The following is a 25393-nucleotide window of genomic DNA, read 5'->3' as shown; positions in this document are numbered from 1 at the left end:
AAAAACCGGACAGCTACATGTAAAAGAATGAAATTAGAATGCTCCCTAACACCATACACAGAAATAAACTCAAAATGGATTAAAGACCTAAATGTAAGGGCAGACACTATAAAACTCTTAGAGGAAAACATAGGCAGAACCCTCTATGACATAAATCACAGCAAGATCCTTTTTGACCCACCTGCTAGAGAAATGGAAATAAAAACAAAAATAAACAAATGGGACATAATGAAACTTAAAAGCTTTTGCACAGCAAAGGAAACCATAAACAAGACAAAAAGACAACCCTCAGAATGGGAGAAAATATTTACAAATGAAGCAACTGACAAAGGATTAATCTCCAAAATTTACAAGCAGCTCATGCAGCTCAGTATCAAAAAAACAAACAACCCAATCCAAAAATGTGCAGAAGACCTAAATAGACATTTCTCCAAAGAAGATATACAGATTGCCAACAAACACAGGAAAGAATGCTCAACATCATTAATCATTAGAGAAATGCAAATCAAAACTACAATGAGATATCATCTCACACCAGTCAGAATGGGCATCATCAAAAAATCTAGAAACAATAAATTCTGGAGAGGGTGTGGAGAAAAGGGAACCCCCTTGCACTGTTGGTGGGAATGTAAATTGATAAGCCACTATGGAGAACAGTATGGAGGTTCTTTAAAAAACTAAAAATAGAACTACCAAACGACCCAGCAATCCCACTACTGGGCATATACCCTGAGAAAACCATAATTCAAAAAGAGTCATGTACTACAGTGTTCATTGCAGCTCTATTTACAATAGCCAGGACATGGAAGCAACCTAAGTGTCCATCGACAGATGAATGGATAAAGAAGATGTGGCACATATATACAATAGAATATTACTCGGCCATAAAAAGAAATGAAGTTGAGTTATTTGTAGTGAGGTGGATGGACCTAGAGTCTGTCATACAGAGTGAAGTCAGTCAGAAAGAGAAAAACAAATACCGTAAGCTAACACATATATATGGAATCTAAAAAAAAAAAAAAAATGGTCATGAAGAACCTAGGGGCAAGACAGGAATAAAGACGCAGACCTACTAGAGAATGGACTTGATACGGGGAGGGAGGGGGAAGGGTAAGCTGGGACAAAGTGAGAGAGTGGCATGGACATAGATACACTACCAAACGTAAAATAGATAGCTGGTGGGAAGCAGCCGCATAGCACAGGTAGATCAGCTCGGTGCTTTGTGACCACCTAGAGGGGTGGGATAGGGAGGGTGGAAGGGAGGGAGATGCAAGAGGGAAGAGATATGGGGATATATGTATATGTATAACTGACTCACTTTGTTATAAAGCAGAAACTAATACACCATTGTAAAGCAATTATACTCCAATAAAGATGTTAAAAAAAAAAGGCAGGAAAGTGTGTAATAAAAATCATAAAGATTTCCATGTAAGATAATTAAAATTTAAAAGTCTCAGCACATGAAGGATAATGATCTGTTATCAGAAATATTAAATCATGTGGAAACACACTACATACCTAGACTTTGCCAGGTAAGTGAGGTCTTACTACGAAGTATGTGGATGTTTTCTTTTAGTTCCTGAAAGAATGAAGATAAAAATCATAAAAAGGGTATGAGTGATTGTTTTTAAGTGAGTGATCTGAAACTTAGATGCCCAGTAATCCAAACCAAAACAACTCTTAACTCTGTGAAAAGATAAAGCTTTTGTCATAAGCTTATATTGTATATTCCCTCTAAAACAGTCTGTATAGTCTATATACAGTCTTTGCCCTAAATCAGGGTTTCTTAACCTAGCAACCTTGTCCTGTACACACTAGAGCCAGTACCCCCTCCTACTTCACTCCTCAGTTGTGACAACCAAAAATGTCTCCAGACATTGCCAGATGTTCTCTGCGGTGTCAAAATCACCCCTGGTTTAGAACTGCTGCCCTAAATATATTAGAGAATAGGAACAATAATGCAAATTGATAAGACTCTGGAAGAGGATAGGGTAGAACTCAAAGGGTTGTTTTGGTTTTTTTAAGGACTAAAGGCCAAAGGTTTTGAATTTTATTTCATTTTTTTAATTAATATTTTTGGAGTATAGTTGATTACAATGTTGTGTTAGTTTCTGCTGTGTAGCAAAGTGAATCAATTATACATAATCATATATCTACTCTTTTTTAGATTCTTTTCCCATATAGGTCATTATAGAGTATTGAGTAAAGTTCCCTGTGCTATCCAGTAGGTTCTTATTAGTTATCTGTTTTATATGTAGTAGTGTGTATATGCCAATCCTAATCTCCCAATTTATCCCTCCCCGTCCCTTTCCTCCTTGGTAACCATAAATTTGTTTTCTACATTTGTGACTCGATTTCTGTTTTGTAAATAAGTTCATTTGTACCATTTTTTTAGATTCCACATATAAGTTATATCCTATGATATTTGTCTTTCTCTGTTTGACTTCACTCAGTACAACAATCACTAGGTCCATTGATGTTGCTGCAAATGGCATTATTTTGTTCTTTTTTATGGCCGAGTAATATTCCACTGTATATATGTACCACATCTTCTTTATCTGTTCATCCGTCAATGGACACTTAGGTTGCCTCCATGTCCTGGCTATTGTAAATAGTGCTGCAGTGAACATTGGGGTGCATGTGTATTTTCAAATTATGGTTTTCTCCAGATATATGCCCAGGAGTGGGATTGTTGGATCATATGGTAGCTCTATTTTTAGTTTTTTAAGGAACCTCCATACTGTTCTATATGTTAGTGGCTGTACCAATTTACATTGCCACCAACAGTGTAGGAGGGTTCCCTTTTCTCTACACCCTTTCCAACATTTATTGTTTGTAGTGTTGGTTTTTTTTTTTTGCGGTACGCGGGCCTCTCACTGTTGTGACTTCTCCCCTTGCGGAGCACAGGCTCCAGATGCGCGGGCTCAGCGGCCATGGCTCACGGGCCCAGCTGCTCCACGGTATGTGGGATCTTCCCCCACCGGGGCACGAACCCGCGTCTCCTGCATCGGCAGGCGGACTCTCAACCACTGCGCCACCAGGAAAGCCCTGTAGATTTTTTTGACGATGGCCGTTCTGACCAGTGTGAGGTAATACCTCATTGTAGTTTTTTTTTTTTTGTTTGTTTGTTTTGTGGTACACGGGCCTCTCACTGTTGTGGCCTCTCCCGTTGCGGAGCACAGGCTCCGGACGCGCAGGCTCAGCGGCCATGGCTCACGGGCCCAGCCGCTCCGCGGCATGTGGGATCTTCCCGGACCGGGGCATGAACCCGCGTCCCCTGCATCGGAAGGCAGACTCTCAACCACTGCGCCACCAGGGAAGCCCGGGTGGCGTTTTTTGGGGTTTTTTTTGGGGGGTTTTTTTGATATTGAGCTGCATGAACTTTTATATATTTTAGAAATTAATCCCTCGTCAGTCACTTTGTTTGCAAATATTTTCTCGCATTCTGTGGGTTGTCTTTTCATTTTGTTTATAGTTTCCTTTGCTGTGCAAAAGCTTTTAAGTTTCATTACGTCCCATTTGTTTATTTTTGTTTTTATTTTCATTAGGAGGTGGATCAAAAAAGATCTTGTTGCAATTTATGTCAGAGAGTGTTCTGCAAATGGATTAAATGCCCCAACCAAAGGACATAGAATGGCTGAATGGATTGAATTTTATTTTTTAATCAAACAATTAAAAAGGAAAGTGTCTGATTCAAATATTTGCCCTTAAGCTTAAAGAAGCATCAAAATATGTACATGTCTTATAAGAAGATTCCTTTATCAAGCTATTTTGTAATCATTCTGAGGAGGCTTAGCAGAAGAAATCAGACTTAATCCTTTTTCCTAGAATATATTTTTAGGTTCCTGAAACCACCTATAAATAAATGGATCTTTATTTCAAAAGGCCTTCATAGAAGAAATCAGACTTAATTAACCCATTTTTTCCTTCATAGACTACCTTGCAGGTTCTTGAAACTAATAGATTACAAGGTTAAACAATCTTGCCAACTTTTTAATAAAATGAGTTTTCCATTTTTTTTTTCATATATTTCTGTGTCCACGTCCACCCCCCTCCCGCCTCCTGTCCCACCCTTTATGGAACATTATCGTCAGGACATTTTAGCTTTTCTGTTAGGGTAATTTTAGCTTTCTTATTGCCATTATTGCCATCAGTTACCTGCCAGAGCACTAATAATTTATTTTTTACCTTCTGTATGGTAGCCCACTGGACACTGTACCACTCGTATGTGTCCTGGAGTCACAGTTATTTCACCTGGTGGCTGTGAAGTAGTACAGTGACTCTTGCCTTCACTTATCCTTCACTTGTGCCTTTTTCACGTAGCAGCAGCCATTGATTCAGCAGACCGAAGTCCTCGGCCCACCTCTGCACCGGCCATTGCTCAGAGTCAGGCCGCAGAAGGCAGCGTCCCAGGTGCACCTGTTAAAAAAGGAGTGGTTTCTAAAACACCGAAGGAAACAGTGCAGGTTGAAGTGAAAAAGGAAGAAGTCCCACCTGAGCAACCTGAGCCAGAGCTCACAGAAGTGTGGAAGGTATGTCATAAGCCCAGATGTCTAGCTAATTCACTTTTTGGTTCAGAGGTGTTGACTCCTTGACCAGGAAGATTCTCAAAGCACTGTTTTTTGTCGGATCCTAACAAAGTTATTTCTTCCTTACTCTTTCGGAAAGAAGATATCTCCCATTAACCTGTAAAATATTTTCATAGAATTATGTCATGAAGTACTTGTAAGCTATCCCAGTTTTCTGGTGACCCACAGCTTTACACAACTTAAATCTTAAAAAATGAGTCTGTAAAACACACCAGAACTGTGATCATCTGTTTTTAAAAATAATTTTTACTCATCCAGAAGGAATTTCCACATTCCTTTTTAAGAGTAAGCTCTGCTAGTATGAGTAAAATATAATTTGATTTCCTAAAATGGATATATGTGTAACATACCCAAAGAATATCCAGATATTATATAAAGCACATCTATATGGTTGTTCAAATCTTAAGAAACTTTACACAAAGGGGAAGATCCATTATGTAGGGGAGGTTATGCTACTGGGTTGTTTACAGTTCTGAGTTGATTGTACCCACAGTCACGGAACTTTGTTGAAACATCACCAATTTAATTAGTAGATATCCCAGGAGTAACAGTATCTGGACTGATCTTTTATATGTTGATAAGCTTTTTTAAATACATTTAAACAGTGATGGAGTTGAGCTGTCAGTTCAGATTTACTGAAGTAAATACGAGTCTCACTGTTGACAACAGGAATTAATAGAAGCAGTCTTTATAAGAAAAATTACATTTTTATATGTCTGTTAAGGAATTTAAAACCATATAAGACCTTGGGAAGTGCTCTCCCCTTGGCAGATGGATTAATCCTGTTCTTTTGGAGCCAGTTCAATATCTAGTTTACCTATAGAGCAGTGGCCAATCTGGCTCTGTTTTGACTATATTAAAAAAAAAACCAAAACTATTCAATATGACATATAGTTTTTATGGTCCTTTGAGACCAACTTGAATCCAGAGTGAATGGTAGGTGTTTGCATTTTTGTATCTAGCCAAATGTGCATGACATTGACCACCAGGTTCAGTATCAACAATGCCTTTTTAATGTTAGACTACTTCCGTTTTTAATGTTAGGGTAGCTCACCTGGCACTTTTGACTGTCCTTCCATTTGTGATACTAACTGAAAAGTGTTAGATTACTGGAATTGGCAAGGGAATCTTTTTGGTGGCTAAGATTCTTCTGGATTTCTGCTAACTTATTTGTTCTTTTGCCTGTCTGACAGACATAATATCTTCAAGAATAGGTTCCCTTTGCTCTTGGGACCTCAGCAGAGTGGAGAGATCACTTCCTGTTATATGCTCACCATTTAAGTGCCAGTTGGGGGGTCTTCTTGCCAGTTAATTCTATATAAATAAATTTTGAGATACTTGTATTGAGAGCAGACTGAAAGCCACCTCTGATAACCTTCTGTTACTGTAATAGTAGTGACGGAGTTAAGGGTGACTCTGAGTTGATTTTATTTGTAGCAGTTAGAAAATAATTATGGAATTTGCCTGAAGCTGTATTTACTATATAAAGCAGCAGTAGTAATAAAGTAGCCTTGTAATTGTGGAAATCTCATTGCCTAACACTAAGTTGGTGCCCGATAGAGATAGCTTTTTGGCATCTTGAGTCATTTGACAAGACCTACTTTGCAGGTGTGGAGATAGTACCTTTCCTCATGTACATCTTTATCTCCATTGATATTCTCTGTAGGAGCATAAATAGAACTACTGTTGCTACTTGGTCTCCATTCTTAGATTGAAGTAGAGGCTCTCAATTTCTTGCTGTTGGATTGCTAAGGACCCAAAGCAAGAAGTCATCATTCATTGAAACAAGTAATTTAAGCTTTACAAAATAATTGAAAACTTCCATTTGCTAAGCATTCACAACTCTATGAAGATACTATCTCCATTTTATCAATAAAAGACTTAAAACTCAGGTGAAATAACTTGTTAATGGCAACACAGCAATAATCCCAGAATAATCCCAGTTATTTCTACTGAAATTCAGAGTAGAAATAACCCAAATTCTTAATTACCCCAGTAGTTAAAAGGACTGTAGCCAGATGTGCTTATGATTTGACAGTGTCACAAAGGTTGGTATCATCTTATGTTCTTTACATTCAGTCCTAGAGAAAACAGCACAATGACATTATATTCTGAGGTAATGCTCCCAAGTGTGATTAAAAAGAATGTGTCAAGGGAATTCCCTGGAGGTCCAGTGGTTATGACTATGTGCTTTCACTGCTGAGGGCCCAGGTTTGATCCCTGGTTGGGGACCTAGGATCCCGCAAGCTGCACAGCGGCCAGAAAAAGAAAAAAAGAAAGAAAGAGTACATCAAAACCACAGATTAATGAGGTTCTGTAAAGAACGTAATGATACAGGGTGATTGATTTGACACTTAATAAAAACATTTTTCTCATTTTGATATATCCAGTGCTTTAGGCATTGATCACTCTTGGTTTTTAAATTTATGCTTACTCCATTTTGGGTATATAAAATGACTGCTGCTAAAGGTATTTCAAAGCCAGGCAGGAGGCCTTAGTTATTCTCTTCCTGTTCTTAAGGATGAATCTTTTCCATCCACCGAACACATGGGCTCCAACTCCCTGGAGAGGAGATTACAGTGTGTTGAATGTTGCAGCTGAGCCCTGTGTGTGCTTATTTATAAATCAGCCTTGGAAGTAATTGCATGCATCAGTAACAATTTGGATTGAGTTTATTTTGATGTGTTGTTGTCTAATAAACTCAAGGGTTAAACTTGCCTCCTTAAATATATTGATCAACTAACAAAATTTTTTGTATTTACCTGCTTGGTGTCATATGTGGTTTATTTTATGTGTGCTCTAAACTGTAAAGATGTTCTTTTTGTTTCTGTCATGTATGTCATACATTGGTATCTTCATTTGTAAATTTGTTTTTATGTTATTTAAGATACTTCTACATCATTTTTAAAAAGCAAAACAAAAGACTTTTTAAAGTCTAAATTATTATTTTTAATAAGTACTTTTTAATCAATAAGTATAAATATATTCTCTTCATGAATAGAATAATTACCTTAATTTTCTTTTTTGATCCTTTGGTTGTCCATATTACCTCTTCAGCTTTGAGAATGTGATGGTGAACTAACAGATTGTTCTTGAGAGCAGTGTCCTTGCCTGTAATACCCCCGTAAGACTGCATCATGATGATTACGTATCAGCTTATTTCACAAGCAGCCTAAAGATGCAGCTGATTTGGAAATGACGCTATTCATAGAAACCTACTAACCTGAAATGTTTTTACCACTTTATTTCTTAAATGTAGGTGGAAAAAACCCACATCGAGGTCACAGTACCCACCTCAAATGGTGACCAAATACAGGTTTGTGCCAATAGGCCACTTATTCCTTTTCCCTCCCTCCCCAATTTTTTCTTCCCTCCCACTCCCTGCTCCTTAAAAAAAAATTATAAGTTGAAGGTTCAAAAAAACTTCAATGAGCCAATATTTTATCATTTTTCTTTCTTTTTTTAATAATGGCAAAACAGAAGCTTGCAGAAAAAAATGAAGATCTGATAAGAATGAGGAAGGTTAGCCATTTTTCACTTTCACAAAATCACTTTACCATCACCCATGCTGACTTTCAAAGTGCATTAAAAAGACAGTGATCCATTCTTTTCATTGATTTCTCTTAATCCGAAATTACTTTCTAATAGCAGGTATACATATACACATGTTATGTATATATATGCATATACATACATATGTATACCAAAGAAATTATAATCCTATACTATATATTGAAAAATTTCATTAAAATAAACTTTCCAGTAGGAAAATATATTTTTAAACAGAATGAAATAATTAGTGAAGGCCAAATCTATCCTTTATATTTAAACTTTATAAGAAATATTTCACAGTGGTACCATATGCTTGGAATCGTTGACAGTATTTTATGCATATTTATTATGGAAACCATGATAGCAGCAACTCCCAGTATTGCTAATAATTATGGGTTTGGCTGTTCTGTGTCTCATTCTTCCCAACCATAGAGTAGGATGAATCAATTCTTACTGAATAGAATATTGATTGACCATGTATAAAATGCCCTTAGATCTTTCTTAAGGAAGATATTAGAGCCGTACGTACCTGCAGTATTACTAAGTTTGAAATAATGTCCAAAACGCTAAATAATGTCTTAAAGCATTTCCCTACTCCATGGAACACGGAGAGTCAAGGCTTCTTAAAGTCACGCATTTTAAGGTAACCCTCAGACAGCTCACAGAGGAACATAAAGCAGCTTGTTATGTAAGAAGCCAATGAAGCCAGGAGCACTGTCTATTTAAATAACATCGTCGCATTCTTCCATCATTCATGAACAATGTCATCCATTTTCTAGTGGTAATCGTGTCCTCTGTGTGTCCTTGTGGTTCTGTGACCATTTCATGTTGGCATATGCTGCGCTATGGACATTTAATTTTTAATATTTTTTTGGTTTGCCAATTTGCAGTTTTTTCGCGCAAGAACAACATTTTAATTTTTTATGCTTTTCTGTTTTTCCCTCTTTCATTTTCACAGAAAAAGAGAGAGAGACTAGATGGTGAAAACATTTATATCAGACATAGCAATTTAATGTTGGAGGTTTGTATGAACTTGAAGCTTATTTCAGTTGGTTGCCTGTAACCTTCTGCATTCTTTGCTGATTCCCTTTCTTCTTTCTATGCTGCGTTTGGTTTTGCATGCCATTGCATGAGAGAATTTTAGGTTTAAAATGCTTTTGCATGTTGGTAAACATGAAGATATGCAACCATCTCTACTTCTGACTCTTTAGTTTCCATCTCTCATACTTATCTAAAAAATATATGATTGGGACTACCTCAGCATCCCATGGTTCCATTGTTTTACCCACTTTTAGAAAGAACTGTTTAAAAGTTCCTTGAATTGCCCAAGAGTATAAACTTCTGTATGTTTCAAGCATCAAATTTATACAATTTTTTCATCTTCTGAATCAGGAGAATGTGGAAAAAGAGGAGAAATGATCACAATTCAAAATGGACTTAACTTTTTGAGGATACCAAAAAAATGACAGAAGAATAATCAGGGGGAAAAAAAAGTAAGATACAGGAAGGAAAGAAGGGAGGCTAGCATTTAATGAGTAGTTAGTATGATATTAGATAGTTTAATTATAAAACAAGCCTATGGGTATGGGATTTTTATTTTAAAGAGAAAATTGAGGCTAAGAGAAATTAAGTAATTTCCTTGTGGTTATAGAGCTGGTAAATCAGTAAAGCTAGGATTTGTGTTAGGGTCCATCTAACTCTATTAAACTACACTTTTTTTTTTCCCATTCGGAAATAGCAACATACTATGTGCTGTAGGAATTGTAAGGTCATTCTCCCATTGTATTTAATATCGGTCAGATTTTCACCAAGCCTATATTAGTATACTTTATCTAGTGTCAGGCTCCACACGGGATAAGGAAAAAACTAACTAGAAGATTAGAGGAACTCTATGAGGAAAAATTAAGGAAATTGGAGTTATTCTATACAGAAACAGGCCATGTTTACACTTCAGAAACTCTTACCTGGAAGCTAATGATCTAATTATCTTACAACTCCACTCAAGACAGAACCAAAAGAAATGGGTATAAATTCTGACATCAGAGATTTAACTCAAGTATAAAGGAAATGTAACTATATAGGAAGATGATAAATCATTCTTGCCTTCAGGAAGCATCCAATGTAGGGACAAATGGAAGAGAGAAACAATAAATAAGTAAACAAATACTGATAAAATGATTACAAGTTATTATAAAAGCTATGAAGGGGAAATAGTATGCTGTGCTAATAAAAAGGACCTGCTCTAAATAAGATGGACAGGGAAGTTGTCTATGAAGAGGTAACACTTAAGCTGAGACCTGAAAGATGAACATATGTAATGGTAAATATTATTGAAGTGGATGTTTGAAGCAACTTTTTTAGATAGAACTCTAACAGCATCCAGTAATTACTTAATGTCATCTATTCTTTGTCAATACATATATTTTAAGCGCCTGCTAGGTATAAGATACTTTGATAAAAATAAAAATTATGGCTAGTTTTCATTAACCATGTACTGTGTGGTAGGCACAATACCAAGTGTTTTATATATGTTTACCTCATGTAACATGAAGTTTTCTTAGGCTGGACCCTAGGATATTTCAAACTTGGTAACTAGATCTCTTTGCTTTAGCGCATAGCTGAAACTAGACCTGAATGGTTCCGCTTCTGAGATTAGGGAGAATAACAGATATCAGTTGATCTCCTTATACTCAGCAATGTAACATCTCCCAATTCCAAACATGCCTATTTCTTGACTTGTCCATCTGTAATTCTGCCTCTTAACTGGAACCTGCAGTACCAATCATATATTTGTCCTTTGTTCAATGAGGTGTGTTATGGCTTCTGAGACTCACAAAGTCCTTGTGTGTGATACGTTTTTCCCAGTATTTCATTGACAGCCATGAGAGGGGATTTCTAAATAAGTGTGTGTTTGAAAATTAAAACTACTAACTATCTTTTGAGAATATTTTCTACTTAATTAAATGTTTGGTTTGATTGCTGCTAAAATTATAGGATGATAGGCATCAGAAAGTGTCTAATCTGAAAACAGCCCAAGTAGTTTGGCTAACCATCATTCTCTAGTATTGTAAAAGTTTTTTTCCCCCGCTTAGGGAAGTTCTCTCAAGTTATCTGTCACTCTAGCAGATTTTTTTTCAAGCATTCCCTCCTCCCCCTACTCCTACCCCACCCCCACTAATGCTTTGTTCTGGCACAAATAAGGTCGAGTTCATTTTTAGATCTACTGTTTCCTCCTCCATCTCCCAGTGAGAACCTGTTGCAAGTTTCTGTGACAAATTCTATTTGGAGCAGGTCCCTTTGAGATCTTAATTTAACTCTGTGCCCCCACAGGTTTCCAACAGAGCCAGCTAAGAAGGATGGAGAAACCTCCCTCAGAAGCTGCTGATTTTATTGGAACATTTATTTTCTCAGGTTCCAAGCCAATCAAATGCTAGGCAGGACAAGTAACAAATCACCACTCTTTTATAGTAAGAGGCTAATAACCCAGAGAGTTATGGTTTTATCATAGCCTCTCTTGATCATTTTTTTTTCTTTTGTTTTTGTGGTACGCGGGCCTCTCACTGTTGTGGCCTCTCCCGTTGCGGAGCACAGGCTCCGGACGCGCAGGCTCAGCGGCCATGGCTCACAGGCCCAGCCGCTCCGCGGCATGTGGGATCTTCCCGGACTGGGGCACGAACCCGTGTCCCCTGCATCGGCAGGCGGACTCCCAACCACTGCGCCACCAGGGAAGCCCAATAATTTTTTTTTTTTTTTTTTTTTTTTTGCTCCATTCTCACCTTTAACCCTCTCAAATACGTTTAGTTCTTGGCCCAAGCAGATTTGATTTTGTCAGGAGCTAGGTCACAGAGCCTTCCATGCCTGATGGGTCTCAGTTGTTCAGCCTACTACTGAGTCTTTGACTGACCTTGTTCCTGCTTTTCTTTAGCTAGTAAACATGCTTTTCTTGCTTTCAGCTAGAACAAAAGTGCAAACTGTTGTTTCCCCATGGTGAAGCCCATATTCTTGAGCTGTACTCACATTTCATCCCAGCAGGCAAGAGGTACTCTTATGGGGGAGCTGCAGGATTGCCCTTTTTGGGTTAGTTTTCTCTCTGACTGATCTAAAAGCACATAAACATCATTCAGTCTCGCAAAAATAAAAAGAATAGACTATTAAATGAATTTTCTGAATGAATATCTCCAGAATCAAAATTGTGTCATATGCCTCACTGATTCTTTTTCCTCTACTGTTTTCTCTTTGACATTGCTTTTGAAAAAAATTTACTTAATTGCAGCCTATATTGCCCCAGGAAAAACTTTGAAAACAATTTTTTATTTAAATGAATTCCTCCCCCCAACCCTCAACGCCAAATGAGGCTGTTTCCCACGGAGCCAAAAAAAAAAAGTCTAATCCCCAAATTCACACAGCATATTAGGAGATATATTTAGTATTATGCTTTTCTTGGATACAGAGCTGCCTTGATATATAATAAACACAGAATTTTTAGCAGTCATCAAGTGACAGGCTCCCACATGTTTTGATTTCAAGCATAGATCTTTTGAGGGTTTTTTTGAAGAAATATGTTGGACCAAGAATATTTGAGTTTTTGTCTTCACGTTGTATTTCCCAGATTATTTCTGGCCAAGTCTCTTGAAAGTTGGTTTATGCCTCCTGTTACATAAACTTGAATGTTATTTCTCATATTATTTACAGCTTTATTAGCCTCGTTTTGATCATTTCTCCCTGGAATATCGCCTGTGAGAGTTTCCCCCTAGTTGTCCAGTAGTCACATCTGCTGGAACAGTTTAGTTATTTTAAGTCATCAGGGAGACATATAAGGTATTTGACAAGTTCTTATTAAATCACTCCCCATCCATTGACGGTTACTGGAAGATGGTCCCTAGTTTGAATGGTACTGAGGGATGAAGTGAAGCTGTCAGAAGCTGCAAAACATAAGGCTTTTAGTGTGTGTGGATAGTATTGACAAAGAAAAAAAAATCCATTATATTGTATACCCCTGAGTAATTATTCAGAGATAGTAACCACTTGCTCTGGAGGCTTGAGCCAGGAATTTCAGTAATAAATTTTTGTATCGAGAAAGGGCTATTCCTGTTTACCAAAACCCAGCAACAGTCACCTAGTGGTAAGAAAGCAAAACTATCTCCAGGTAGAAATAGAGGGATACTGTACAGTTGCAACTCACCAAGGCAAGGCAACCCATGATGGGAGTTGAATCTTTCACCATGTCCTTCGTTTAACAGTTTCTCCTTCTCTATTGCTATCTCCATCCTGCCTGAGCTGAGCCTAAATCAGTTCCTATCAAGCTGAGGCTAATTGAGTTGTGGGATTACCTGCTTGGGATGAGGAGTTGGAGATCTAGTGCTGTGTCGTAATGGGAAGAAGAGTTGTAAAATGAAGGAGTGAGCTCTTTATGGGTTATATAACTGCTAAGAGCTATAGGGTTACGATGCTTCACTGCTTCCAAGAAAAGCACTGTGTTAAAAAAAAAAGAAGCAAATATACCATATTGTATATTTACAATTTGAATGTAATTTATGGATTAACAACATCTATCCTGGATGTGGTGTATTTTCTACCAGTGCCCATAGTCTATGATGGGCTCCCCTTGGTGTTGTTTTTTTCCCTGAATATTTATTGTTTTGCATCTTGTCCTTTCAACTATAGGATTTAGACAAAAGTCAAGAAGAGATCAAAAAACATCATGCCAGCATCAGTGAGCTGAAAAAGAACTTCATGGAATCTGTACCAGAACCACAGCCTAGTGAATGGGATAAACGCTTATCCACTCACTCTCCCTTTCGAACACTTAACATCAATGGGCAGATCCCTACAGGAGAAGGAGTGAGTACTTTGTCCATGTGACCAGTTGTGAGAATGAGTGAGATAAATGCTTTTGTATATTGATAATCTGTATCTGAAAGTTTAGAGCTGAAATTTAGCTTTGGTGTCTTACCAATTCATTCCAGCTTTAAAGCATTCATCATCAAACACTTGTTTTAAGTCATGTAGACTACTCAGTCCAATTATGGGGGCCATTTGGAGCTACCAGTCGATGACTGGGCCCTGAGAACTGTCTCTGCAGCTGCATGCTTCTGCCTAGTGTATGTTTACAAATTGACCAGAAGCCAGTGGAACTTTATGTTCAAACTGTGACTTCAGGGACCAGAGAGTTTACTAAATTTAGTAAGGTCAAAATTTGGAACGGGATAGGCATTTTTCAAAAACTTTGAACGTTTGCACAACTTAGAAATGTCTGGAATGGTTGACCACAATTATATAATAAACCAAGGAGACCTCAGCCAGAGAATGCAGAATACCAAGTATTAATGATTGTATTTCAGTCTTAGAAGAACTATTGATGATTTATTTTATCTTTATGAGTAACATCGAGCTTTTAATACACTGTTTTATAAGATAGTCACAATTAGAGGAAGAGATACCTTTTAGAGGCTGTTCGTTTTCTATAATTGTTGTCATTACCCATTTTAGAGATCCTACACCTGAATCTGTGTAATGAGAATATCTTAAAAGTTACCTTGAGCACATATTCAAAAATTCTTTACTTAACCTTTACCCTATACAGGTTAAGTATGTATCTAACTAGTCACAGTGACTCAGTGAGTGAGTGTAATGATTTTAAAATTATATGCTTGTTTCCTCCCAAAACAATAGCAATTCTAGTTAAGAAAGGTAAAGTGATGTCTTAATAGTTTTTTTAAAATTTGTTTTTATATTCAGAGTTCATGGTAAACTATCCAACTTACTGTTAGTTTCTGGAACTGGAGAAGATAATAAAAGTTGGTTCACAAAGGATACATTTTATATTTTTCAAAATGTGATTAAAATTGGCTAACAGTTCTCCAAATAGAGTTGAACCAGCTTCACCAAGAAGGCTGGAGAATTCCTGAATGATGGGCAGGGAGAGAGAGTTACCAGGGTTGATAGGATGCAGTTGTTCTTATTCACTGTCCTCTCAGCCTCCACTCTCTGGTCTAAGTGGACATTAGTTCTGTATCCCAAATCTGGAGCATATACCCTGAACTGAGTCAGTGACTGCTTTCTATAAGTCTATGGCTCCCTGATAAAGCACTTGTTGCTGCCACGCCTGGCTAACCCTATCTACAAACCATAACTGCATATTTTCTAGAAGTTTTCTTTTTGATTCTGTGCAAGTAATAAAAGATACTCAGCTACTTTGGAGAAGTAACTTAGTACCCTCTTGGATGAGGTTTGGTAAATTTGAACCAGTCTCCATTTCCAGAAAATATTTTGTGTCTTAATAGAAACCCTTCAGAAACGATCTTAGGGCTAGTTTTGGGAATGGCTGTTTCATTCTGTGGACTTTAAAGAAATGACTTTTATAAATTAAATTAGATCAATAGGGAGTACTTTAGCTCTAGGGTTATGATACTACCCCTCTAAATGAATAATGCAATAAGTAAGAACTATATTGTGATAACCTTTTATATAGGATAATTCTACTTCCTGGCATATCTTACTTTTTCTTTAATAATTAGGACAATATTTTTGTTCTCTGGGGATACCTCTTCCACCTTTGACAGCATTGTTGTTACATTGCAAGGCAACTGAATTTTATATAATTTGTGTATGACCAGGTGAAGAAAACCTCTGTCCTTCCCTCGGAAAGAAAGGTTGGTGGGCCAGAGGTAATGCTGCTGTTATGACTTGTGCTTCTCAATCAGAATTTGCTCTTGTCATGGCACTAAGCAGATAATTCCCCCAGAACTGAACAGCAGCTGCTCAGTGATTTTTTTTTTCTTTTGGCTATACTGGTAAATTCACACTCACCGCCTTTTGACCTAACACATAACATTTTCGCTGCTGCATTTTGCAGCTTTCAATTTGCTTATTTCGGCGCATGGCTGGTTGAAAAGCTGCATGAAGATATAAATATGTATTCGGAGAGAAAAACGAATTTAATTGTACCCTATTCTTTTTATGTTGTCTTTCTTCTCCCCCTTATTTTCTTTTAAAAATCATTATAATTTTGCATCCTTTCTTTTCCTTTTTTCCTTTTTTTTGCTGACCAGTCCCCCAGCTACTTTCTCCCTGATACGTATCACTTAGGGGTGTGCAAAGAACCAGTGTTGAACTTCCAAACAGATCAGAGAAGGCTGGCTCAACTAAGAGAACTTAGAGCCAAGTTTTTCCTTTCATAGAAAACATCTGTCTTGACTGGATGGCAGAGTACAGAAATTGCCAGGGGAGAAAAATTTCTCAATTGGACAATTGGAAAAAAATAATTTTCCTTAAAAGTATCAAAACCATTTGCTTAATGTGTTGTATAAACCTTCATGATGGTCATTATTATTATTTTAAATCATGATTCTGAAAGGGGGAGGGAGTTTGTAATTGTTGAGATTTGTGGGAGTTTGGTTTATGGTTTTTGGGTTTTTTTTTCTGATAGACCTTGGAGGCTCATATAAACTTTTATACTTTCGTTTTTCTTTTGCAGTCTTAGAAATGTATAGGATTAGGATTTTTATTCCCTTGAGCAAAAGCTAATTGCCATACTGAATGAACTCTTGCAGTTTTCTAAGTCCATATGAAGAGATATGAGGATAACATTTTATATTCTGCCATTCTATTTGTAATAAAAGTAACTTTTCTGATGGCAAGAAGAATGCTTCATTATTGGCTTTGCCCAATTGATCTAAGGAAAATTGGCAGCACCAAAGCAATGAAAAATGACCGAAAATTTGTGTGAATATCCTTAAAGGAGGAATAAATACTATAACTAAGGAAGTCCAGTGATTCCTTGAACTTTGAGGACTTCTACTCTTCATTCATTCATTCAATTACCTATTGAGTACCCTACTGTGTTATAGAAACTTTGCCAGTATAATTGCCAAAGTAAAGTAAAATACAGTGTCCAAAAGATCTTCCCAAATCCTTTGCACATCCCCAAGTATCATTTTTGAGCATTTTCCATCTGTCATTTTGTTCATCTTTCTCTGTCTTTCTTGATCTTCTACCGTGAAAGCAGACACAGGAACGTGCTCTGTTAGTGCAGGATGAAGAGAAAATTAAGAGGCAAGAGAGATCTACTGAAAGCGCCTTGCCCCAGCAAGAAAATGAAGAAATTCTTCCCAAGGTTTCTATTCCAATCCCTGAGGATCACAAGTTTCTCAAAAAGTGCCACCTCTACTCTAGTACTTTTTCATCTCCTCGTATTCCTTTTGTGATGTCTTTTCTCGTGGTTCTTGCATTGGCTGTCTGGTGGTTGGTCTTTCTGTGATCGGAAAACAGGGTGCTCATCTGAAATGTCAAGACTAAAACCATTGAACTTTGTTGTTCGCTTCTACTGTGTTATCTCCTGTGTGATGCCCTCTGATCTTGGTAGTTCACTGTCCTAGGGGAGAGCCTGTGATCATTTTTCTGTCTATAAAATGTTACTCTTCGTAGAATATATATCATGGGGTACAAAGGAGTAGCAATGCATTGCTCAAGCCAGTTTTCCTCACCAAAGTTTAACAAGTTTAGGCAAATCTGATTTAAGCATATGGCAGGTTGGTACTTTCCCCAAAAGCTTTAACTCTTTTATCCTGCATGTTCTTATTGTTCACTGTTGCTATGTACTCCTCTCCAGTGTTTCACAGAAAGCAGGATATCCTGTAGAAACATTTGATGGAATATTTTCCTAATCTTCGATAGCTATTTGTGGGGCATGGGCTCTGTAGTTTAAGAAAAAAGTTCAAGTTGCTAACCTTTCAAAAGCCTTAAAATGATACATTTTAATCTGTGAATCTATAACCACTCCTTTTCTTGATATATCAAACCAATATATACAAAGGCCTTTTGTGGAAAAGGGCTTTTGACTTCTGTGGCCTTCTTATGTGTATTTCTGAGACGTACAGGGACAAACAACTTTATCCTGCCTGGTGTATAGAAGAGATCTGCAAAGGTTAAATGCATTTTTCACAAGTATAATGTTGATGGTTTAAGGAAAATGGTGCTGGTGCCCTTTAGCCTCCAGCCAGGGCTGAATTTTCCAGACTACTCTGCCCATCTTTAAAAGTCCTGGAATAACAAATTTCTTCAAGGTCTGTACATAAACATACCCTTCTCTGAATTAAAATACTGTGTTACTTCTTTATGAGTTAGTAATTATATTGCTAGAAGCAATATTTAGCCATTATGATAAGCTTAAAATAGATATCGATATATTTTGTTTTTCTGATAGACTTTGGACTTGTTTATTCTTACATGTGTGTTGAAATCAATTGTTTTTCATTGATGGCCTTGTGAGCTAAGGTTCTGTCGTGACAAGTATGTGTCTTCTGTTTGCATGTTGATTTTTAAGGCTTACCTGAAGTAAATATGCGTGTGCTCTCTCTTCACAACACAACTCGGATACCTAACCTGTTTTTTTTTTCCCCTCACTATTAATGAAATCTTGCATGTGGCTTGCTTTCTATGGCACTTGAATGTACCAATATGGATGATTTGGTTAATGTTGTCTCAAATATTTGTTTTGAAAGCTGAGTTCATAGAGTTATCAAATTGAGATTATTGCACTTTACTTCTCAACACTTCCAGCTGATGTAACTTCTAAACAAGACTTTTTGTTTTTAAGATGACGGTGTCTTAGAGCAAAAAAAGAGAACCCTAAAGCCAAGAATCTTTTGTCCTTCAACACCCATTATTATTATTCTATCTTCTCTGGAGACATGTAGAAATAATTCTCTGGTATTTCCTGAAAACTGCTACTCTGTTATTATAGGCTATCCAAAAAGATGGGAAAGAAGTGAGAAGCAGGTTAAAATTTAAAATCTTGTATGAGTATATCTTTCATGTCACAGGCTATGTCTGTTTATAAGAAATATTTTGTAATTAAGCATATTTATTGATGCACTCATAATAAGAAAAAAGAGACCTCAAATTAACCTGAAATATTGCAGAACCATTCTTTTTGTTTGTTTGTTTTTGTTTTTGTTTTGTTTTTTGCGGTACGCGGGCCTCTCACTGCTGTGGCCTCTCCCGTCGCGGAGCCCAGGCTCCGGGCGCACAGGCTCAGCGGCCATGGGCCACGGGCGCAGCCGCTCCGCGGCACGTGGGATCCTCCTGGACCGGGGCACTGAACCCACGTCCCCTGCATCGGTAGGCGGACTCCCAACCACTGCGCCACCAGGGAAGCCCTGCAGAACCATTCTTTAACACAGAAAGTGATCAACCTCAGTACTCCCCTTTATCTGTGAAATAGAGATATGAGAGCTTTCCTTATGAAATAACAGAACTATGGCATTGGTTAGATTCTTCTGAATTTTTTTCAAGAAACTAAAAAGGAAATAATCTTAGGATTTTGTTGATACTTTTATAACTGTTTCAGATTATAGTTCCAGTTTTCATCCATGTACGTAGCATTTTATTAATTATTATTGTAAACGTCCCCTTGAGTTTTGTTTCTCTTTGTATTGGAGTTATTTCAAGTCCATTAAAAGTCTACCGTAAGCCAAGAATACTTTTCGGTTTTCTGAAGTGCAGCAGGAGCCCTCAGAGGTCCTTACTGATGATCAAAGGAGAGGCCCTTTCTTCTGTTAATAGGGTGAGAATGGTTGAGAGGGGAAGGGCTGATACTTCGTATTGGACTAATAAGCTGGCCAATGCAGGCTCAAAAGATATGCCCGTCACAGTTATCAGAGGAAAAATATTTTTCACTGCTGCCAATATGTATAACATAAAGCTGTAAATAGTCTTGGTTTCCCTCTCACATCTCATTTCATTCTTGGTACCAGAGACAGATCCAAATAACTGTGTGTTGGTTTTACCCTGGTTCAGCTTCTTAACAGCAGGTTGATGAGTGAAAAACAATTTGGACTAAAGGTATTAATACAGACCAGTAAAAAGTCTGGGGGTTTTGCCTTGGTTTTGCTATTAGTCATTTCTAGGGTGACTCTGGGAAGTTCACTTAACTACTTGGTGCCCAGATTTCCACCTAGTAACGTAGAGACAAACCTTCCTCATGAGAATGAATCTGTAACATGTTCCAGTAACCAGAAGCTCTGGTTGTCATTAAATTCTTGGTCTTTTGGGGACTGGAAATTAAAAAAACAAACACATTAACTTCCTGGATCTTTAAAAATAAAAGTAAGCAATTAAATAGCTGTGTTGATTTCCATCTACTCTGTATTGATATTTGGCCAAACACTTAAAACTACTAAAGTTAAAAATTCCTTGTACTCTTAAGCAATTCATCTTACCCATATGGTATTTTAGAGTGGACCATACTTGAAGATAAATCCAGCCTCTATATTCTGGACCTGTCTTTTAGCCATATTCTTATGCTAATGCATGGATTATGAAGGAGATTCAGTTTGCATGGGTCAATTCTACTACTTGTTTATATCTTTGGTAAAAGTTTTGAAGGGAGAAGATATTGACTCTGTTGACTAACATGAGACTAGTGATTATGTGTGGACTAGATTTCGTTGCCACCCTAGATCCTAGTACGTTTCTTTCTATTAGATATTATTGTAAGTTTTACTCTGAAATTTCTGTGGATATAAGCCAATTCATTTCTTCCTACATTCCAAAGTCACTACTGTAATATTTCCTATAGAAAAGCATATAAGACATCCTACACATTAGAGGTTTGGTTATTTTTTGAAGGCATTACCAATCAAAATTTATATTTAGGCTTTACCTAGTGATCATGTATTTACAAAAGGAAGACAGAAAATTCAAAGATAATATGAGACACTTTCTCAATGTTGCTTTTTTCTTGCCAAGAGTATTGAGCATAGTAAAGATATATAGAACTTTTCTACCAAGTTTCCTTCTCTTCTGTTCATCTTCATAGAAATTATAAAATCCCAAACTTTTTTACAGCATTCTCTATCACATTGCGGAAGACTATTATATTGTTTCTATTATACATAGAAGTTTTGCTTTTTTCCACTGCACTCAAATGAGCCCTGTTGCTTGTAATTTTGGTAGTAGAAATGGAGACAACTCCTTATTCTTATCTGTGGGATAACTCCATCTGCCTCCTCTACACTGTTGGGAATAGTATCAGTAAGCTTGGCTCACTTCTGCTGCTGTTATCCCTCATGCCCTTGGATCTCCTTTTTACTGCATCAGAACGTGATGCAAAAAGAGACATGTTGGTGTGGACCTTAGGAATGGACACCTGAAACGGTTAAGAAGTTGTTGTTAAAGTAAGAAAGCCATATAAAGTTAGGCTGGAACAGGAAGAGGGGTGGGGTAGCTGTGATCAGCGATTACAAATTCATGGAGTATTTCATGTTGTAAACGAAATTCCTTTCATACTAGAACTTGAAAAATAAAGAGAAGAGAAAGTAGAGTAGTTTATTACTCCCACAGATCAGAAATAAAGGCTGAAAGCTAAATAACTTTAATAATAGCCTAACCAAATGTACAGATGACAGATTGTTGAGGAAACATCTACGTTAGGAATGCTTTTCTAATCTTTTGTGATTGATATCCTAGAGGGTAGCCCTTCCCTTTATCATAGTCAAAATCCTGTTTGGGGTAAATAACAGAATAAATCTAATCTTAAAGATTAAAGGAGGTGGGAAGGCACAGAGTCCCAACTATCTTTTCAGGTCCCCCAAATCAATAAAGGACGCAGTTTAATTCTGTCTCTTTAAAGAAGAGTCTCCATATGTATAGAATCCTATCTCAACAAAACACAGAGAATAAGAATTAAAGGAAAAACATGGTTACTCTATCCATTCTTTATTCATTGCCCTCTAGGGCAATCAACGTATTGCAGGGATGGGTTTCAAAGAGGCAGCATTATCAGAATTTTAGGATTGGATAGGCCCTCAATCCAACTCCTCTCCCCTCCAATGCTTGATTCTTCTGTACCTTTTCATTTAGAGATTCAGAGACCAAGTGGTCTCCCAGCCTGTGATTAAACATCTCCCAAGATATAGCACATTATGTCTTTCGACATCCCAAATTTTTAGATATTAATCATTCATGTATTAAGTCAAAGTCTGTTTCCCTGTAGCTTTCACTTCTTGGTTCTAAATGGAGGCATTCTGAAGAATTTTCTATCTTCCACATTATAAGGTCTTCACCATAGTTAAAAGTAACTCTCACGTTGCAATTAGTCACAGTTCTTGCCCTCAGATAACTTACCATCTGATATCCAGTTCTGTCCCAGTCTTCCTCCTAGCATGTTATCCTTCTGCTTTCTTCCTTTCTTTTTCTAGCTTTTCTTGTTTTATCAGCTCTTTTTTTTTCTGGCTCCGTTGCCCATTGGTTGCTTCCCTATGGTTTATTCAGTTTTATGTCCCTTCCCAGTGACTTGCCCTCTCTAAAAGAACATTTTGGAATTCCTGGAAATCCTAGCTTCTTCATAGATCACACAGGCACTTGGGGTTTTTTGTTTGTTTTTCAGATAAAGGAGTTGGTGGGGAGGGGGTGGGGTAGTTTTGTAGCTTTGGAAACTTCTTGTAGCCCAGAATCTGTTGACAAGATTGTATTGCCATTATATCCTGAAGCAGCATACCACCAGAGCCTGCATTCTAAGTTTGCTTGCCTTCTCTGACAGCCTGGCTAACCTTTACATCCTCTATAATAGCCCTCACATGATTTGATTTATACCACTTTGATATGATACAGTTATGGAACCTTACTTTCTGTTTAACATTCTGTTTTGACTTAGAGCCCCACTAGAAAAAGTGATATTAAAAATTTGAAATGTTAATCCATCTCTTTTAGTTCTGCCTGTCTCCTCAAAACTGTGAGATTCTGAGGTGTGAAGCCTTGTTTTATCTATCTTTGTTTGCCAGAGACACCTTTGTATCTCAGATATATAATGAATAATTAATATTTGTTAAATTGAATTAAATAATTAGTAACATGGTAACAGATAAAGTCTAACTTTTCACTTAGAATCTCTTGTATTAGGACACAAGTTTGTGCCAAAGTAATCACCCCGTGCCCAATCAGTACATGCAGGTAGCCCAAAAAACCCATATATGGCCCGGAAGCCACTGTCTCGCCTATTAATCCTGTAGTATGGTCCTTGGTTTATTCAAAGAATCTACGTATACTTCTATGATAGGTGTCAGTCTCTCTTGTTAATGTCTTGTAATTTGATTCAGTTAAAAGCTCTTATCCATTTACCACAGTAATAATCAACTATTTTCACTATAGAATGTATTATCGAGACCAGGGTACTTGTTTATATGTGTAAATACATCTTGGGAGTGTGATACCATGAAGAGAACCTGTTATTTGACATTTTGCGTTTATCTAAAATACATTTCAGAGAGCAGTTTGATACATTTGTCTTGTGTTTTATATGATATAAAAACACCAAATATATCAAACTCTTGTGGTATCAAGAGTTTTGTATGTCAGACCAGGGGTTGACAAACTTTTTCTGTAAAGGACCAGATAATAAATATTTTAGGCTTTGCAGTGCATATAGTCTCTGTCAAAAGTACTCAACGTTGCCATTGTAGAGTGAAAGCAGCATTGACGATAAATAAAGAAACATGAATATGTTCCAGTCAAACTTTATTTGTGGACACTGAAATCTGAGTTTCATATAATTTGTATGTGTCACTAAATATTTTTCTATTTCTTTCCCAACCATTTAAAAATGTAAAACCATTCTTAGCTCATAGCTGTACAGAAGCAAAGAAAGGGCTGGATTTGGCTGCTGGCTGTAGGCTGCTGACTCCCGACATAGGTCTAGAGAGACAGAACTGATCAGTTAGATTTTCTGCCTTTGTACTGTTTCGAAAAGTTGTAGTCAAAATCTTAACATCTTCATTCAGTGTTGAAGTGTTTTTGGTCTTGTTTATGATTAGAAATGGAAAACAAAAGACAAGGCACTCATTCCTATTTATCTGGCAGCCAGGGTACACCTGAACAATAATCTAAAATATCTTTACCACCACAACATGCCTGCCTCTGTCAGCTTCCAAATTGTTCTGTGTTAACTGTGCTCTTAACATGTTCAGCGACAAATCCAGCTAACCCCTTTGTTCTTTTTGGTTTTTAAGGGTCTGCCTCTATCTCCCCCTAAGGAATAAAGAAACAAATCCCAAATTCACCTTCTCTTTAGCCGGGTTTTAGAGATATCTAATGAACATGGTAAAGAAGATTTTCACTCTAAATTTTTGGTACACCATAGTGTATAAATTTAAGGTTCGGCATCTAAGGGAAACATTTTAGAAGGGTTCCTCTTTCAAAATAAAGATTTCTCTGAGAGGAGTTCCCTACTTCAGGGCTGATTTGGGCAGTATTTACCAAGAAGTCAGAATAAAATAAAATTCTATGCTTTCAGAGGTGTCTTTGCTCCCTAGTTGACTGGTTGTGTTCTGGAGGGTTCCTTGGTCTGTAATTAGCTTTGGGAGGTGCTTTCTAACACATTCCTCAATCTATGTTCCTTTCCCCCTGGTCTAGGATCCTTTAGCTATGATTCACGGTTGAATAAATTGTTTATCCATTAGCAGTTGAGCAAGATATTTAAGCCTAAAGAAATCTGCTAAGAACTTCTCTTTTTGGAACACTTTCTTTGATATTTTTCTCATGTTATTTGCTTTGTTAATATGTAAAATTATTACGAATAAATCTTATTGCAAATCTGATTCTGGTTGCTACTAATCATTAAGGAAATGAGTCAGTAATGCTGCACGTAGACAGACCCACTACCAAAAAAGGGGGGGAAGGAACCTCTGCTTCAGCAGATCAGCAAGAGATATTGTCAGCCAGTCTTTCTAGAAAAATTCTCTTGTTTTTCCCATATTTTCACTCTTTTGTGTGGCCCAGTATTATGCTCAGTCCTAAAACAGAGATGACTTATTCACATGCGTTCACTTCTGAGAATATTAATGTTTTAAACCAGCTTTGGAACTATTTGACTTATTTATACGAAGTTTTAAAAATAATTTTTTTCTAACCCATTTAACCAGTCACTACAACACATGTAATTGTCACATCTGTTAGAAGCATTTTTAATATGCTGAATTTGTCTTTTTTTGTTTTGTTTTGTTTTAAAAGGAAGCACTCTACAAATTAGTAGTTATTAATGCCTCTCTGATCATATTGAAGAGTGAGGATGGAGTGGGTGTGGATGTGTGGGCATGAGGAGAGCTGCTCCTATAATGTGGAATTTACAGAAGGTCCACTGCTTAATCTCTTACTTCACCTTGGTGAACCTTGTCTCTTATCTTACTCTCACAGTTCTAGATTCTGTTGTATCATCCAGGTGATTACTTAAAACCAACACTCCACATTTTGAAGTG

General features: G+C 37.1%; 1 protein-coding gene across 34 annotated transcripts in view; it reads left to right on the top strand.

The window, feature by feature from the left end:
- Nucleotides 1-25393, top strand: part of EPB41 (erythrocyte membrane protein band 4.1) — a 204173-nt gene that overhangs the window by 138964 nt on the left and 39816 nt on the right. For 3 of the 34 annotated variants that reach the window (XM_073793222.1, XM_073793165.1, XM_073793179.1), the window contains 7 exons: nucleotides 4324-4532; nucleotides 7849-7905; nucleotides 8070-8111; nucleotides 9100-9162; nucleotides 13806-13982; nucleotides 15758-15808; nucleotides 17149-17256. In XM_073793222.1, coding sequence (XP_073649323.1) covers nucleotides 4324-4532; nucleotides 7849-7905; nucleotides 8070-8111; nucleotides 9100-9162; nucleotides 13806-13982; nucleotides 15758-15808; nucleotides 17149-17256 — 707 coding nt within the window. Of the gene's footprint in view, nucleotides 1-4323; nucleotides 4533-7848; nucleotides 7906-8069; nucleotides 8112-9099; nucleotides 9163-13805; nucleotides 13983-15757; nucleotides 15809-16192; nucleotides 17100-17148; nucleotides 17257-25393 lie in introns of those variants that run through there. The other 31 variants (XM_073793158.1, XM_073793225.1, XM_073793215.1 and 28 more) reach the window with 23 other exon arrangements.

This window comes from Tursiops truncatus, chromosome 1 (assembly GCF_011762595.2).
Source record: "Tursiops truncatus isolate mTurTru1 chromosome 1, mTurTru1.mat.Y, whole genome shotgun sequence".
NCBI lineage: Eukaryota > Metazoa > Chordata > Mammalia > Artiodactyla > Delphinidae > Tursiops > Tursiops truncatus.
The sequence above is the reverse complement of the archived record's forward strand: the minus strand, read 5'-3'. Positions and strand labels throughout refer to the sequence as shown.